The sequence below is a fragment of the Eleginops maclovinus genome, chromosome 2 (genome assembly GCF_036324505.1).
Source record: "Eleginops maclovinus isolate JMC-PN-2008 ecotype Puerto Natales chromosome 2, JC_Emac_rtc_rv5, whole genome shotgun sequence".
In the NCBI taxonomy this organism is placed as follows: Eukaryota; Metazoa; Chordata; class Actinopteri; order Perciformes; family Eleginopidae; genus Eleginops; species Eleginops maclovinus.
Genome location: NC_086350.1, coordinates 24,386,300 through 24,403,840, shown reverse-complemented (window position 1 = coordinate 24,403,840; position 17,541 = coordinate 24,386,300). Strand labels below are relative to the sequence as shown.

General features: G+C 42.3%; 1 protein-coding gene across 1 annotated transcript in view; it reads right to left on the bottom strand.

Annotated features, from left to right (window-relative positions):
• Positions 1-15,141: 15,141 nt before the first annotated feature.
• Positions 15,142-17,541, bottom strand: part of si:ch211-266k8.4 (uncharacterized) — an 88,266-nt gene continuing 85,866 nt past the window's right edge. The window contains exon 15 of the mRNA XM_063910633.1: positions 15,142-15,572. Coding sequence (XP_063766703.1) covers positions 15,506-15,572 — 67 coding nt within the window. The 3' untranslated portion in view covers positions 15,142-15,505. The remainder of the gene's footprint in view (positions 15,573-17,541) is intronic.

Sequence of the window (17,541 nt, the reverse complement as noted above, 5' to 3'; positions counted from 1 at the left end):
TCATAACATTTCGAATCAAAACAATTGTCAACACAGCATTTCACTCAGGGAGGTGGAGAGAGCAATAAAATAACAAGCTTTTCCAGTCATGAAAAAGCAAGCCGCACTTTATGGGAAGGTAGGAAGCGCACGATTTCAACTCCCTAAAACTGGATTTAAAATATTTTGTTCCAACACAGAACACAGACGGACTGTTCTCTGTGTCTGGGATGCCTCATGCCAACACAAAGTCAGAATATGTTTTACATTTCCCTGGAGACAGCGTCTGGGGACCAAAATACAGCAGACACAGAGCACTGACAATTTAAATTGCTGCTGGTTACAGGTTACAATACTGTTGAAAAAAATGTTGAATACAATTGTTTTTTGGCACAGAAACAATGATAATACCATAACTCACTGCATGGAAAACAACTCAGAGTCCTATTGACAGTTTGAAATGAATAAAAAATCTGTTTTGAGAATGCATTTTGAGAGTGGTATCTTTTCTCATCTTCCAAACAAAAATTAAGTAAATAAGGTGAATTCTTATATTGTTGAACAATTCCTTTAAGCTTTGATTTGTCTTCCCATGATTAAACAGCAACAACGTATTTGGTTAAACAAAGGAAATTGTGCTTTGACATTAGAGCAACAGTTTTACACATGCTGATACAAACCTGTCAATCTTTAACATAGAGCAGCTTTAAATAAAAACCTTTGCCCTGTCATATTCAATCCCTGAAAGCAGACATGGATGGTGTGAGATCAAAACAAGCGAGAGGTAGTCGTGAGAGAACAGATGATAAACAAGAGGAATGACTGTGACACAGTGATTTATAGTGGCAGAGGGAAGGAGTCGGGCCTCGATGTTTATGAACCTGATGAGCCGGTTCTGTTGTTTTCTCCTCTCTACATCTTTTTTTTTTATTCCGTCACTTCAATCATCTCTCCGGCTCGGTCCCTGCCCTCGTCTGCCAGTCAATTAAGGCAAACGCCAGCGGGAAGGGCGGAGAGATGATAAATATTTTACGAAGGCAGCGCAGCGCAGCCAGACAGACAGACAGAGTGGTGTTGGTGATGTCAGGGACAGGGAGAACACGGACGTAAACAAGAACACTCCAGAGCCAAACAGAGAACATATGTTCTGAGTCCTAGCAATCTAGGTAAAATATGTTGGATATGTAGTTATATTAGATTTATATGACTGAAGGAGCAGGAGGGGAGATGCCTTTAATGGTTTCAAAATTGATCTTTCATGTTTAGATTTTGAGTTTTGAAGGAAATTAACATGTGTAATTAAAATTTTACGACCATAGATGATTGAAACTGCCATGTTTATGCTACAACCCTAAACCCCGGCAATAATGATAATCATTATGTGGCCTTAATAATGCCTCATCATTTTTTTTTACCATAGCAGCAAATGCATTTTCCGAGAGTTAGTCGGAAAGTGACTTTTGTCAAGACTAAACTCATAATCACAATGAAATCAAACAGAAATATTTCAATCATAACATTTTAAGTAAAAGGAGGGAAAATGTGCAATAAAAAATAAAAGGTTAAAGTATAAGTGTAATTTTTTATAGACATTAGCACAATAAAACAACAACAGTAAATATATAAAATGCGTGTGAAATACAAAATATGAAGTGGTGTCTTAGTATTATATTAACGCTGAATAACATAGTTAAATACGGTTTTAGCAACTGATGGTGAAATATGTAGTGTCAGAAATATCTCAACTATGGGATGGACTGCCACAGAATGTTGTTCATGGACCGCTTAGGATGAATTATGACATTTGGTCTCAATGACTGAATTTAATAAATGTCCTGTATGTTAAATAATGTTTTAAAAAGCGCCATCATCCATCCATCCATCCATCCATCTTCTCCCGCTTTTCCGTCAGGGTCGCGGAGGTAACAGCTCCAGCAGAGAGCCCCAAACTTTCCTTTCCCTGGCCACATCAACCAGCTCTGACTGGGGGATTTCAAGACGCTCCCAGGCCAGCGAAGAGATATAATCCCTCCACCTGGTCCTAGGTCTACCCCTCGGTCTCTTCCCAGCTGGACGTGCCTGGAACACCTCCCTAGGGAGGCGCCCAGGTGGCATCCTCACTAGGTGCCCGAACCACCTCAACTGGCTCCTTTCAACGCGAAGGAGCAGCGGTTCTACTCCGAGTCCCTCCCAGATGACTGAACTTCTCACCTTATCCCTAAGGCCAGCCACCCTGTGGAGAAATCCCCTTTCGGCCGCTTGTATCCGCGATGTCGTTCTTTCGGTCATGACCCATCCTTCATGACCATAGGTGAGGGTATGAACGAAGATGGCACGGATGGACAGAGAGCTTTGCCTTCTGGCTCAGCTCTCTTTTCGTCACGACGGTGCGGTAAAGCGACTGCAGTACCGCCCCCGCTGCTCCGATTCTCCGGGCCATCTCACGCTCCATTGTTCCCTCACTTGAGAACAAGAATCAGGGTAGTTGAACTCCTTCACTTGGGATAAGGCTTCATTCCCTACCTGGAGTGAACAGTCCATCGGTTTCCTGCTGAGAACCATGGCCTCAGATTTGGAGGTGCTGATCCTCATCCCAGCCGCTTCACACTCGGCCGCAAACCGATCCAGTGAGTGCTGAAGGTCACAGACCGATGAAGGCATTAGGACCACATCATCTGCAAAAAGCAGTGGTGCAATCCTTAGCCCACCGAACTGCAGACCCCCTCCCCCACGACTATGCCTCGGAATCCTGTCCATGAATATCACAAACAGGATTGGTGACAAAGCGCAGCCCTGGCGGAGGCCAACCCTCACTGGAAATCGGTCCGACGTGCTGCCGAGGACCCGAACACAGCTCTCGCTTTGAGAGTACAGAGATTGGATGGCCCTGAGTAGAGACCCCCTCACCCCATACTCCCGCAGCACCTCCCACAGTATCTCCCTGGGAACCCGGTCATACGCCTCTCCAAATCCACAAAGCACATGTAGACCGGATGAGCGTACTCCCAGGCCCCCTCCAGGATCCTTGCGAGGATGAAAAGCTGGTCCGTCGTTCCACGACCAGGACGAAAACCGCATTGTTCCTCTTCAATCTGAGGTTCGACAATCGGCCGGACCCTCCTTTCCAGCACCTTAGAGTAAAATTTCCAGAGGAGGCTGAGTAATGTAATGCCTCTGTAATTGGCACACACCCTCTGATCCCCCTTTTTAAAAAGCGGGACCACCACCCCGGTCTGCCACTCCTTCGGTACTGTTTCCGACTTCCACGCAATGTTGATGAGACGTGTCAACCATGACAGTCCCTCAACACCCAGAGCCTTCAGCATTTCTGGGCGGATCTCATCCACCCCGGGCCTTTGCCACTGTGGAGCTGTTTAACTACCTCAGTGACTTCCCCCCGTGAGATTGGAGTTGATCCCCCTTCATACTCCAGCTCCACCTCTAGCATAGAGGGCGGAGTTGTCGGATTCAGGAGTTCCTCAAAGTGTTCCTTCCACTGCCCTAACACACTATCAGTTGAGGTCAACAGCATCCCATCCTTACTGTACACAGCTTGGATGGTTCCCTGCTTCCCCCTACTGAGGTGTCGGACAGTTTTCCAGAACAACTTTGGTGCCGACCGAAAGTCCTTCTCAATGGCTTCTCCGAACTTCTCCCACACCCGCTGCTTTGCCTCGGCCACGGCTGCTACCCTTCTGGCTCGTCGATACCTTGCAACTGCGTCAGGAGTACCCAGGGATAACATATCCCGGAAGGCCTCCTTCTTCAGTTGGACGGCTTCCCTGACCACCGGTGTCCACCAGGAGGTTCGAGGGTTACCGCCCCTTGAGGCACCTAAGACCTTGAGACCACAGCTCCCCGCCGCAGCTTCGGCAATGGAGGCTTTGAACACCGCCCACTCTGGTTCAATGTCCCCAGCCTCCACAGGGATGCCTGAAAAGCTCCGCCGGAGGTGTGAGTTGAAGGCCTCCTGGACTTGGGACTCCTTCAGACGTTCCCAGTTCACCCGCACTACGTGTTTGGGCTTACCAGGACGGTCCAGAGGCTTCCCCTGCCACTCGACCCAACTTACCACCAGATGGTGATCAGTTGACAACTCCACCCCTCTCTTCACCCCAGTGTCCAAAACATGCGGCCTCAGGTCCGATGATACGATAACAAAATCGATCATGGACCTTCTGCCTAGGGTGCTCTGGTACCACGTACACTTATGAGCATCCTTATGTTCGAACATGGTGTTTGTTATGGCCAATCCATGACTAGCACAGAAGTCCAGTAACAAACCACCACTCCGGTTCAGATCAGGGGGGCCGTTCCTCCCAATCACGCCCCTCCAAGTGTCTCCATCATTGCCCACTTGTGCGTTGAAGTCTCCCAGCAAGACTCAGGAGTCCCCTTCAGGAGCCCCATACAGGACTTCTTTCAGGGTCTCCAAGAAGGCCGAATACTCTGGACTGCTGTTTGGTGCATAAGCACACACAACAGTCAGAGTTTTCCCCCCCCATGACCCGCAGGCGTAGGGAGGCGACCCTCTCGTCCACTGGGGTAAACTCCAACAAAGCGGCACTCAACCGGGGGCTTGTGAGTATCCCCACACCCGCTCGTCGCCTCACACCTTGGGCAACTCCGGAGAAGAATAGACTCCAACCCCTATCCAGAAGTAAGGTTCCAGAGCCGACGCTGTGCGTAGAGGTGAGCCCCACCAGATCCAACTGGTAACGCTCCACTTCCCGCACAAGCTCCGACTCCTTCCCCCCCAGAGAGGTGACATTCCACGTCTCCAAAGCCAGCTTCTGTCGCCTGAGTCTGGTCCGTCGAGACCCTCTGCTTTCACTGCCACCCTTCTGGCAGCGCATCCGACCCCATCGCTGTTTCCCGTAGGTGGTGGGCCCGCGGGACGGGGAAGCGGAGGTGTTGCCCACGTTGCTTTTTCGGGCTGTGCCCGGCCGGGCTCCTTGGCAAGCCCGGCCACCAGACGCTCGCTGATGCGCCATCATCCAGTTACCTTTTATTTGTTCAATACAGTTTTTTTGAACATCTATGTGCAGGTCTAAGTATATTCCCATCAGCCCTTGCTGTAGGCTACTTTGTGTTTACTGCTAACTAGCAAATCTATGGATGAGCTTTTTAATCGTTATTGAATTGAAATGGAACTCTATCATGTTTGTTAGTTCTATTTTAGTAATTTCGGTTATGGGTCGATAAAAAGAGATGTCTAACTTTGGGGTCATCCTGTTTTTGCAAATAGAGTTACATGGATGTCTTGTTTCGGTGACAGAAAAGGGTCAAATGAGGATGTGTGTGTTAAAGAAAGGCTGGACAGTGGGGGACATTATTGGATAAAACACCGGTGCATCATCTGTTGGAGATGAAAGACACAGGCATATTTAAGACTGGCAGCAAACATCAGAACAGTTAATCTGGAGGGACATTGACATCACTACCATCATGGGGGTGGGGACACTCATCTATTTTGGTCATTCGTTTCCAGATGGGCAGGGCAGGGAGCGCCTTGGAATCCCCCAGTCAGAGCTGGTTGATGTGGCCAGGGAAAGGAAAGTTTGGGGCTCTCTGCTGGAGCTGTTACCTCCGCGACCCTGACGGAAAAGCGGGAGAAGATGGATGGATATTATAAAGTGACATTTTCAAAAACACTCATTAAAAAAATCAAGAGAATACAAATCAAAACAAGCATTGAATGAGAAGTTCTGTAATATGTTACAGTGCAGTTTAGGATATTAATAGTTATTTGGTATAAAAATGTCTTCAGCCTTGTGTGCAAAGTAACTGATATATAACCCATTTTTTCCACTTATGTTACTTTTTACTTTTGGTTGTGCGTGTATCCTATTTACATATTGAGACTATTTCCTCAGTAGAAGATATCACTAGCTTAGCAGTTTAGCAAACCAAAAATACTGAGATCTGCCTTTTTCAGGCTGGCAATGTAAATATTTGTGCACTTTGTGAATGTTGACCGTGAAGCCTTGTGTCAAATCACACAATGCTGCTGTACCCTCACCGGAAGTGACGGCAACATTGTTAGCTAGCTAGCTAGCTGACTAGCTAACTAACTAGTGAGGGCACAACAGCACTAGCTAGCTAGGTAGCCAGCAAGTTTACAACAATAGTTCAGGGTACCAAATCATTATACTGCTCAATTAAGCCAATACAATTAACTTTGGCTTGTTATTGACACCAGTATGATGGTGCTACGTTAATCCTCTAAAAAAACCTGAATGTATAACTTTTATTTGTATAGTGATGTGTTTATTAAGCAACAGCAACCACGGCTGGTCACACAACTTCCGATACGTACAGTGGGGCAAAAAAGTATTTAGTCAGCCACCAATTGTGCAAGTTCTCCCATTTAAAAAGATGAGAGAGGCCTGTATTTTTTATCATAGGTACACTTCAACTATGAGAGACAGAATGAGAAAAAAAATCCAGGAAATCACATTGTAGGATTTTTAATGAATTAATTGGTAAATTCCTCAGTAAAATAAGTATTGGGTCACCTACAAACAAGCAAGATTTCTGGCTCTCACAGACCTGTAACTTCTTCTTTAAGAGGCTCCTTTGTCCTCCACTCGTTACCTGTATTAATGGCACCTTTTTGAAGTCGTTATCAGTATAAAAGACACCTGTCCACAACCTCAAACAGTCATACTCCAAACTCCACTATGGCCAAGACCAAAGAGCTGTCAAAGGAGACCAGAGACAACATTGTAGACCTGCACCAGGCTGGGAAAACTGAATCTGCAATAGGTAAGCAGCTTGGTGTGAAGGAATCAACTGTGGGAGCAATTATTAGAAAATGGAAGACATACAAGACCACTGCTAATCTCCCTCGATCTGGGGCTCCACGCAAGATCTCACCCCGTGGGGTCAACATGATCACAAGAACGGTGAGCAAAAATCCCAGAACCACACGGGGGGACCTAGTGAATGACCTGCAGAGAGCTGGGACCAAAGTAACAGAGGCTACCATCAGTAACACACTACGCCGCCAGGGACTTAATCCTGCAGTTCCAGACGTGTCCCCCTGCTTAAGCCAGTACATGTCCAGGCCCGTCTGAAGTTTGCTAGAGGGCATTTGGATGATCCAGAAGAGGATTGGGAGAATGTCATATGGTCAGATGAAACCAAAATAGAACTTTTTGGTAAAGACTCAACTCGTTGTGTTTGGAGGAGAAAGAATGCAGAGTTGCATCCAAAGAACACCATACCTACTGTGAAGCATGGGGTTGGAAACATCATGCTTTGGGGCTGTTTTTCTGCAAAGGGACCAGGACGACTGATCCGTGTAAAGGAAAGAATGAATGGAGCCATGTATCGTGAGATTTTGAGTGAAAACCTCCTTCCATCAGGAAGGGCACTGAAGATGAAGCGTGGCTGGGTCTTTCAGCATGACAATGATCCCAAACACACCGCCAGGGCAACGAATGAGTGGCTTCGTAAGAAGCATTTCAAGGTCCTGGAGTGGCCTAGCCAGTCTCCAGATCTCAACCCCATAGAAAATCTTTGGAGGGAGTTGAAAGTCTGTGTTGCCCAGCGACAGCCCCAAAACATCACTGCTTTAGAGGAGATCTGCATGGAGGAATGGGCCAAAATACCAGCAACAGTGTGTGAAAACCTTGTGAAGACTTACAGAAAACCTTTGACCTCTGTCATTGCCAACAAAGGGTATATAACAAAGTATTGAGATGAACTTTTGTTATTGACCAAATACTTATTTTCCACAATCATTTGAAAATAAATTCATTAAAAATCCTACAATGTGATTTTCTGGATTTTTTTTCTCATTCTGTCTCTCATAGTTGAGGTATACCTATGATAAAAATTACAGGCCTCTCTCATCTTTTTAAATGGGAGAACTTGCACAATTGGTGGCCGACTAAATACTTTTTTGCCCCACTGTAGCTAAGATGGCGGTTGATGAGTGTACGTCTCTAAGCCCCCAGGAAGTGAGCTAGGCGTTGAAGCTTATTTGTGTAGCGGCCAAACCGTGCTACTACACTTCCTTGTCAGTCCATGACGATATTTGGCCCAATACTACTTACTTAACTTAACAGCGGATACTGTTGTTTTTTACTACCCAGTCCGAACACTTCAATAGCCCATTTTTCCACACTCAGCATTGGGACGCATCTATGCAGTCAAAACGACAAATGTAAAAACAGAAGTGTGCAATTTAAGACAGGGCATGTGATTTCAGTCCATAGCCTGCCGTGTTTATCAGTTCGGTGAGATTGTTCTTGCACAGGTCATAGTTGTGTTGGGGACTGCGCTCCACCCAATGCAGTAATGTAAACTGTGGATTAAACATCAACCAGGAGTCAACACTGCCTGCCTGAAGCTGCCTTGACCTCACGTTCCTAACTCCTGTCAAAGGCAAACAGACCTCCCTGTGTCAGGGTGTTTTACACACTGAAGGATATGACACAAACCAGATCTGTGAATGGAACAACCATATAGGATCCAGAAAAAAGAGCTGACCGAAGAGTGTGTGAGTGTGTGTGTGTGTGTGTGTGAACAAGTTCCCACAGGTGGGTGCTATCAGAGCTGAGCTCCAAAAACTCATCAATCATCTGCCCTGTGAAATACACACAACCACACCATTTTTTTGCTACTTAAAAGACATAAAACGCTCTTGGGGCTTGGGTAAATCCCTTCTTACTGTATATATGTCATGCTATGTGAGCTTTGCATTGATTGAGTTGGATTTAGCAACAGTTGTAAACAGAATGAATAGTACATTCTGTTTGGCACTACTTTAATCTGTGGATTATTACACATTTGGTGCTCAAGTGGGGATTAATGGCAGCAGGCAGTTTATGTAGAATCGACTTGAAACAAACAAGTGTGTTCATTGTAGTGAAGGATCAAGTCACTGTTGGTTTTGGCCTTTTCAAGGGCTTTGCATGCTAACAATGCTTGTGACACCAGAGTATTGGATCATATCTGCTTGACTTTGAACCTGCTTGTGCTGCCTTATCCATCACCTGGCTACAGGAAGTGTTGTCAAGTGAGATAATACCATTTGATTGGCACTATTCAATCGAGTGACAGGATATAACTCAACCTAATCGTCCATGGAGAGTTGAAATGATTACAGATTAGTTAATATATATAATTAAGTAAATATATTATATTCAGGGAAGGACTGGGACTGAAAAATGGCCCCGGACTCCGACCCAGCCCACAACAATGACGGCATGGTTGTGGCTGGCTTCAAATGTAATTTAACAACTACAATTAACACACAATTCTTTAGCCAGAATTGGCACAACAGGATAGTGAGTAAACCAATTAATACAGGAGTGAATGTGAGTGTTTCTCACAGTATTTGCTGCCCACCGCTTTAGCGCTTTCAGTCCATGAAATCCCTGCAGTGTCATGATCCGTGTTTCGTATCTGTCATGTCCTTGTGTTGTGTTTTATTTTAAAAGGTTTTCCCCACTTGTGTCATGTTAAGCTTCACTTCCTGTCTGCGTTTCCCTCCTGTGCCTGATTGCTATTGTGTTCACCTGTTGCCCTGTGTTTCTCCTCCCCCCTCCAGCTGTCTCTCCTCTTGTGATTACCCACTTGTATTTAGTTCCTGTTTCCCTTTTGTCTGTTGTTCGGTCGTCGTCATTTCTTCCCTGATATTGTCCATGTTACCTGCCTGTTCCTGTCGCCCTTCATGTCCCAAGCTAAGTGTTTTTCATGTCCTGTGTTCCCCTTGCTTCGTGTTGTCGTCGACAGCTTTTGAATAAAGCTCGCTTTTTGTTTTTGACCCTTACCTGCTTCCCCTTGATTTACTGCACTTTGGTCCTGTTTCCCCAACCCTGACATGCAGCTTGTGAAGGCAGAAAGAATGATAAAGCAGAAGCATCTGAAATGTGTGTCGCCAGCTTTGCAGAGTGCACTGCTATTCACACATTATCCTACCGTACCACTAATTACCTTCATCAGATCTGCTTAAAACAACAGCTGCTGCTACAGTATAACCACTCTGATCTACTCACACCAGATGCTCGGTTAGAACTTCATATTGTACTTTTATGATGGAGACGTCTGGTCACTAGGGTAGAGCCTAGCCGCTTTCTGACTAGGAAAAGTCACTTTTTTACTCTGAGCACAGCCGATGGTCCAAATAGACGCGTGTACATTATCAACAGTTGTGTATTTATATATTTTCTGGGTACTCTAGTAGGAGCCTTTAGATTTCACCGCCAACAAACACACTGTAGCTATAGTGCATATGAAAATGAAGACCTAAAGAAATCAGATGCAAAGATGTTTTAAGAACATTAATATGCTGAATGCAGAACTGCTAACTTTGGTTCACTGATTTGTTCTAAAGAAAACAAACTGATGCATATGTGGCTCATATGCTGTTTGCATTCATTTGCTCATATCCAGTGAACAGAAAACACATCCAGTATAATGACATGGTGGAGTCTCTAGAGGAATGACACACAGCACCATGACTGATTCTACAGATGATGCTAAAGGTTGCACATCTGAAGAAGAACGACGTGTGTGAGAGATACCAGGGCTGCGGTCAAATAAAAATAAAAATTCTGGTATATTGTCTTTTCCGAAGCAAAAAAAGACTATTCAACCGCAACCCTTGAGATAGGGCATGCAGGATGTTAACTCTGACTCTAGCCTCACCATCGCCACCAACATAATAATAGAAGGAAACAGATGCATAGCTTTCGCTTTCCTGTCTGCCACTTCCTATCAACTCCACGTGTGTTAGTAGAAGACGTGTGAGTGAGATGCATTTTAAACTTTCCTTTTCCATACAGTAGCTGGAAATGTTCAATTCAAGATGGGAAATAGGAACCTAGAGATATTGTTCTTAAACTTAATATAAAGGTCACATATTACGCAAAGCAGTTTTTAAGGTCTTACACAGGAATGGGTCCCTTGTGTAATGAGAGTCAAAACATGTCAGAAGAACCATCATGTCTCTTTTTCTTCTCATTTCTCCTCACATTAGCAGCAGTAAACATGGAACCGCCTGCATCCTGAATAGCTAACATTTTAGCTACGGTAGAAACAAAATGTGCAGCCCAACATTGCTGCTGTTAGCAATAGCTTACAGAACTGGATATTCCACTAAAGTAAGGCTGAATAATGGGTCAAGACTAATCCACGGTGAATTCACGTAAGACTTTGAAGTCGCCTGTTTTACGGTTTATTTAGCTGGTTTGGCATTTTAGTACAGAGAAGCTACAAGGGAGTAGCATAGGCAAAAAATACATGCTATTGAGAACATGTTCTAATGTGATTTGGAACAAAATGTGGCTCTATTTGACAGCAAAAAACTCTAAGATCTTTATGGTGCCTCTTTTGCAAAGAACATGCAAAAATCGGACCAGTAACCCATTTCTTACCTTAGTGGCATCCACCTTTCCTTGAGTTCATTGGATATTCCGTATGAAAAAAAAAAGTCCTTGACATTCTCTGTAACATGAACAATTGGACATTATGAAATGAGCATGTAGCTAATAGTTCTATAGAAAATGGTATTGTCCAAGAAGAATTTAAAAACGCCAAAGTGATTCCCCTATTTAAATCTGGAGAACCTAGTGTTTTTACAAACGTGTTTTCTGAAATACTCAACAACAACAAAAAGTTTATATGAGGACATTTAACTTAAACATTTCAAAACTAAAAGTACATTTCTGGTTGTTTTCAAGCCAAATAACATTCCTATTGTTTTCAACTTAAAGTGGTTACATAGGTATTTCAGAAAACAGTAATTATTAAATCAAAACATTGGTGCCATTCAGAAAGTGTAACCACAGCACCTACATATAAACTCTTTTGAGCCCCACATTATACATTTATCACAGCGGATATTAACAGTATGTTATGACTATAATATTCTGTCGCGGTATGACATAACCATGCATGGATTGAAAATGACTGTAATTATCCAGAGTGGTCATTTAAAATCATTTGAGATAGATTTTGCTCTTATGTAACTTATGTAGCAGTTAATGTAATGCCCCAGAGTAAGCTCTGTTCCGTGTCAAGCCAGCACTTGTATTAATCAGGTATACATATTTGACGTGATCATTTATTCATCAGCTATGATTCAAGCTGCAGTCTATGCCAGGATTCAACATGAGACAGCTTCACAGAGCTCAGGTTCACAGGGACTCTCCTCCACTTTCCCCCAGAGGGAAAGAATGTGATTGTAGATTAGCTAAGAGGGAGGATGTGAGGAAACAGTTGGCAATCATTAACCTGCAGTTCTTATGCTGCTATGGAGTTCTCTTCTCACATATTTTTCTTTACTTCATTAAGAAACAGTTATTCCATTTCTCCTTTAAACATGTATTTGTTCAGACCTATTTTCCTTTTGTAGCGAAACTTTTCACATATTACAGGGCATATTCTGTATACAGTAGCCTACGTACAGATTAACAGCAGTATTTAATGTAAATATACGGTGCAGGTAGGCTGGTAGTTTTGTTCGGTTATATTTTAAATATTATGTATGGTGGCCGATAGAGGAACACTCTACAACGGCCCAAAACACTTCCATTAGGAGAAACTTGTGCACTTTCAAAAATGATGCAGTTATACAAAGCGTTTTCACCAACATTACAAGACATGCACAGTATTTAGAAAACATAACAAGTGCTTGTTGACGTTCGGGATTATTAAATTGGCAAACGGAAACGTAACTAACATCTAAGTTTTATTGGCTTATTTTAACAATGTGATTGCATGATTCCTTTGGATATTATTGCAGATCAGCTGTGAGGTAGCTAGCTAACATGGCTAACCTAGTCATTTCAAATAAACTGACAAACACTCACAGTTATGTAACTAAATCTGTCAACAGTGACAGGAATTATGCCCTAAAATAGTTTTTAAAGCAACTAGATACCTGAAATGTAATGAGAGATTTTAAACAACTAAAATAATAAAATATATATTTAAGTTTTGTCAATACTGGCCCAACTTGAAGCTCCTATTGGGAATTCATATTTATGTGACAAAATACATTTAAACATGAAATATTTCTACTATTTATTGTATGTATTTTATAAGATCTAAAATCTTCAATGTTGTTTCTATTGAATCTAATACTTACAAACAAACAAACAACAAACTTTCACCAATACATCTAACATTGCAGCTCAGTTTCAGCTTCTCATCATTACTAGGTAGGCGCTATTTAAATTTTCCAATAGCAACCTCTGTTTGTATCAAACAGGAAGTGCCTACAAAAGATTGGCATCTAATTCAAAGAAACTGTGTAAATGATTTTGTGACAGAATGAAATTGGTTGAAGCTCATGGCTGCTAAACTACACCAACAACTTGTCCATGATCTAACTCTCGGCCTATAATAAGTGAATCCTGTTAACTGCTTTTTGAGACCTCAAGAAAACCATGAAAACAAACACGCAAGAAAGGGAACAATAACTAATAATATACTGCAGGCCATATATCCTTCAGCTCATACATATCCACAACAGCAATTTTCTAGATTTATTCATGTGAAACAACACGAGGGAAAAACACTTCTCATGATGACACATCCTCCTTAAAATGACAACTGAAAATACACGAGGTGTCAAATCATTATTATTATCAAATGGGCAGGTCTGCTTTATGTGCTTTTGTGGGGTTAACACCTCAATACAAATCTCCATAGCAGAATAACAATATTTTCAGGGGCTTCAGGGAAATGCAAGCAAAACAGCCGGATGTTAATGTTTGACTGAGATTTGATCTGTTTTGTTTCACAGTTAAAAAAGATCTGGTTTCCTGTAAAGCCAGTTGAATTGTGTTAACAAATAAGCTTAATGTTTCTCATACAGTTAGCGCTGATTTTTTGAAAGCACTGAAACTGTGAACAGAGGTATGTGAGCTCTCCCGTCTGACTCCGCACTTCTGTACAGGCTGTGCAGTTTGTGTCTTTGATCCTGAACTACTGAGTCAAACCTTTCCAAGGTCAGAGGGCCCACTCTGGACATTCCACAGCCTTTAATAGGTGACTACCAAAAGACCTGAAACACAGAAATGCACAAAATTAGGTAAGAGGAAGTAGTGATAGAGGGAGAAAGAAACTTCAAATCACATGTTGGTTCAGTGTTCACATGCTTTTTAAATTAAATCCTTTACTATCACGGAGCCAAGTATGTGCTCATTACAAGCCACACCCTTCATCCATCCCATGCAAATCCAAAGACTCTCATGACAGATTAACACCGGTAGTAAATCAAATGTTCCCGTCGTGACAGTTAATGAACAGGGAGACACTTGGATTTCCAGCTCGCAAAGAAACACCAGTTCTAATGTGATGTAAAAGGGTCAACGCTTACATCAGATGAATCTAGCGAACAAGCATGTAATAGTGTTGCAGTTATTGCGTTTTTTTGTATGCCGAACCGGATGTTAGCATAGCAAGGGATCGCATGACAAAAAGGAGTGTGTTTTACATCGGATTTTGGAATATTGCGGAAAATAAGATACTTACATGGTCTGTTCAGCAGAAAAATCTCCACATATTAACACCAGTTAGGATCTTTGAAGCGTAAATGAAATGTGTTAATGTTAGCCTATTAACAAACGAAAAGGCGGTCGCATGACTTACGGTCACCACCGCTAGGCTTACGTTTAGTATTCATTTAGTCACTTGTTTGTAGTAACTGCAGATTTTATGACATCGAAGCTTCGTACATTCATAATACAGGTGTTTACTGGTGGATCGTGTTGACAACATATCTTAGAACCATTGACTTTAAGACAAGCGTATTATGAATGCTAAAATGCTAGCTAATGTTCGGGTTTTAGGAATCGTTTTTATACTACCCCGTTTTCAGGACGTGGAAATGTGTTTTTCTTTTCAAGCTAGGGGACTACGTTTTACACACCTGACATTTGTGTTGCAATAGCTGAAAAAAAAAAGTTTTGACTGAATCAAAATCTAATAAACTTAACAGATTGAGAACGTTCAACATTGAATCTCTGACTGATTTAAGAAGTTCCAACCTATACTAAAGATAATGACATGATACAAATGAAGTTTTGAAAGCTGAACGAAAAACTGACTCACAAACAGGGATGTCATCATGTTCCCAATCAAAGCTCAGCGGCCCAAAGCCCCACACAGATACGCTGTTAAATAAATAACAAGTCAACGTTAAAAAGAATATCAATATTTTATTAGTGCCATCTGTGTAAGACAATAAAAACAGAGTCATGGTTAAGCATTTATGGCTCATCTGGAAAAATAAACCGCATCAGTAGAGCGCATTGGAATCAAAATGATCTGGGCTACATGCACATGCCTGTATGCATGCATTCACACATTCATTTAAATCAAAACATATAAAACAGAGTTGGTTAAAAGATATTCTAGCTTAACGGATCCTGCCCGGAAAATATGGTCCTAGACTAAACAAGATCTCCTAATTTACAGAATTTACTATTGTGGTTTAATATTTAAACATGTAGTGCTTTGTTTTGCTTCATTAGTGCCATCCTCTTCTCTCCCTTCTTCAGTGTCAGATCAGTTTGGATTCCCTGATGTTCCTGAAGGGGACGCTGCTCTGATGTCGGGAAGACAACTCCCTGAAAGAGAAAGCAAAATAACTTAAACAGAAAATATGGCTACATATAATTTAGAGTTTGACAAAATCGATTCTTCAATTTAAAGGTTAATTTATGATCTGGGAAACAACAACAACTTGGGAAAAACCTTCTCAACACAGAGTCCGACCTATTGTGCTTATGGTAGCCCAATTGGAGAAGTGACGGCGCTAGATACCATCGCAAAAGGTCCCTCAATGCGATTTTACTATTGAATTTTGAAATGTTGCAGAAAATAAGATCTAAGGCAAACACACGTTTATGATACTTACACATTTTGTTTAGCAGGGTATCATCCACATATGAACACCACTTTAATGATTTTTTAATGGGAGTCATTCCTGCACAACTCTATTCATGCTTTTTCAGATTGTTGAGAGTATAAACTTAAATAACCCAAAGGAGAGTATTACTGTGCACATCAAAATTAATGTGAAAATGAAGCCAAACCACAGGTTTTTTTTGGGTTTGCAAGATGCATGCTTGACAGATTGGAACGTCTCCACCCTTTACTTTCTGGATTCTTTAAGCAGAATCAACAAACATGGTTCTTGATGAATCTTGGCTTTAACATGATTTGGTGAGCGTTTTAATTGAGTACTGGTTTTCGATAACCAACCTCCAGAGAAAAGAGTATAGTAAGCAAGCCTAGGTCACAAACTAAAATGTGTGCTATACTCAGCTGTTTGTGTAATTTAACATAACTGTGTTTAAATGTGGTGTTTTAAGTTGATTGACCTAATAAAAGTTATTTTACTAAATTTGTAATTTCCCTTTTCTGGTGTTCATAGCATGCTAACCACACATAACTCAGCTCCTCTGAAACTAGATCCAGATTCACATTTTTGGGAGCCCAAATTACATTTTGCCGTTCGGGCCAAAACCAACCAACTCGGTAAAATGTTGCAATAAACCACAAACATTTGGGAACACACCCTTATGTCATTAAACTGAATCACATATTAGCAATGGAGAATCACATGCAAACATCCCAAAAAAGACACATGCACAGTTTTAGGGACAAACAGTAAAGGCTCAGAAATATTTCAGATGATACCAGGATTCTTGTTTCTGTTTCTCTTAGTTAGAACTACTTTACATTTCCCCCAATAATCTGAACAGCCACTATGCCTCAAGGGCAGTAAACAGCCACAAATCCTGTTCCTAGATTTGAAAAAAAGGCTCTATTCTTTATGTCAATGCTACATTTGGGAAGCAAGTGTGTGGGTGTGTGTTTGCAGACCCGTGAATCTAGTCGTTTCACAACATAACTCTTTTTTAGGATTTACAGTGACCTTGTCTTTATTGTCAATGCCACTTTACTCTGCTCCATCAACCATTTAAAGCATAGCAAGCCTTGACTCCACGTGAGGCATATGAGCCTGCAAGAAAGATGTCTGCAGGAGTATATTCCTTATTGGGTGTGTGGTTGATTTGCCTGATTTTCCTTGTATGTGTGAGTCAGTGTGAGTGTGCGGAGATTAGCCTGAGCAGGTTCGCTACGGTGGCTTTAGCTGCGTGTGGTTGCAGACAGACCCAACGTGATGGTAAACAGCCATTCACTGAAGCCAGGCCTCAGTCTGGCTTTCCCATAATACCAGTCTATGGAGGTAATTCAATGGAAGAATTGACACTATGGTAATGGCGCTCCTTGACACTGGCCCCTCGGGGACACAAGCATATGGCCGCTAAGCAGCGCAAGCCTATGGAGCAACACGTGAGGTGGGCCCCACACTATTCAGTCCACAGCCTTTAAATGAACTCAAATAATCCCATTCAAAGAAACTTAAAGAAACTAATATAATCAATGTTTTCCAAGAAATCAGAAACTTAAGAGCAAAGCGAAGAAAAAGATCAGCATATAGAGATGCTAACACAATCAATGGAGCCGAACACGCATGGTTACTTATCTTTTCAGTGTGTGTGTGCACATATTGGAAGGTCGCAGATG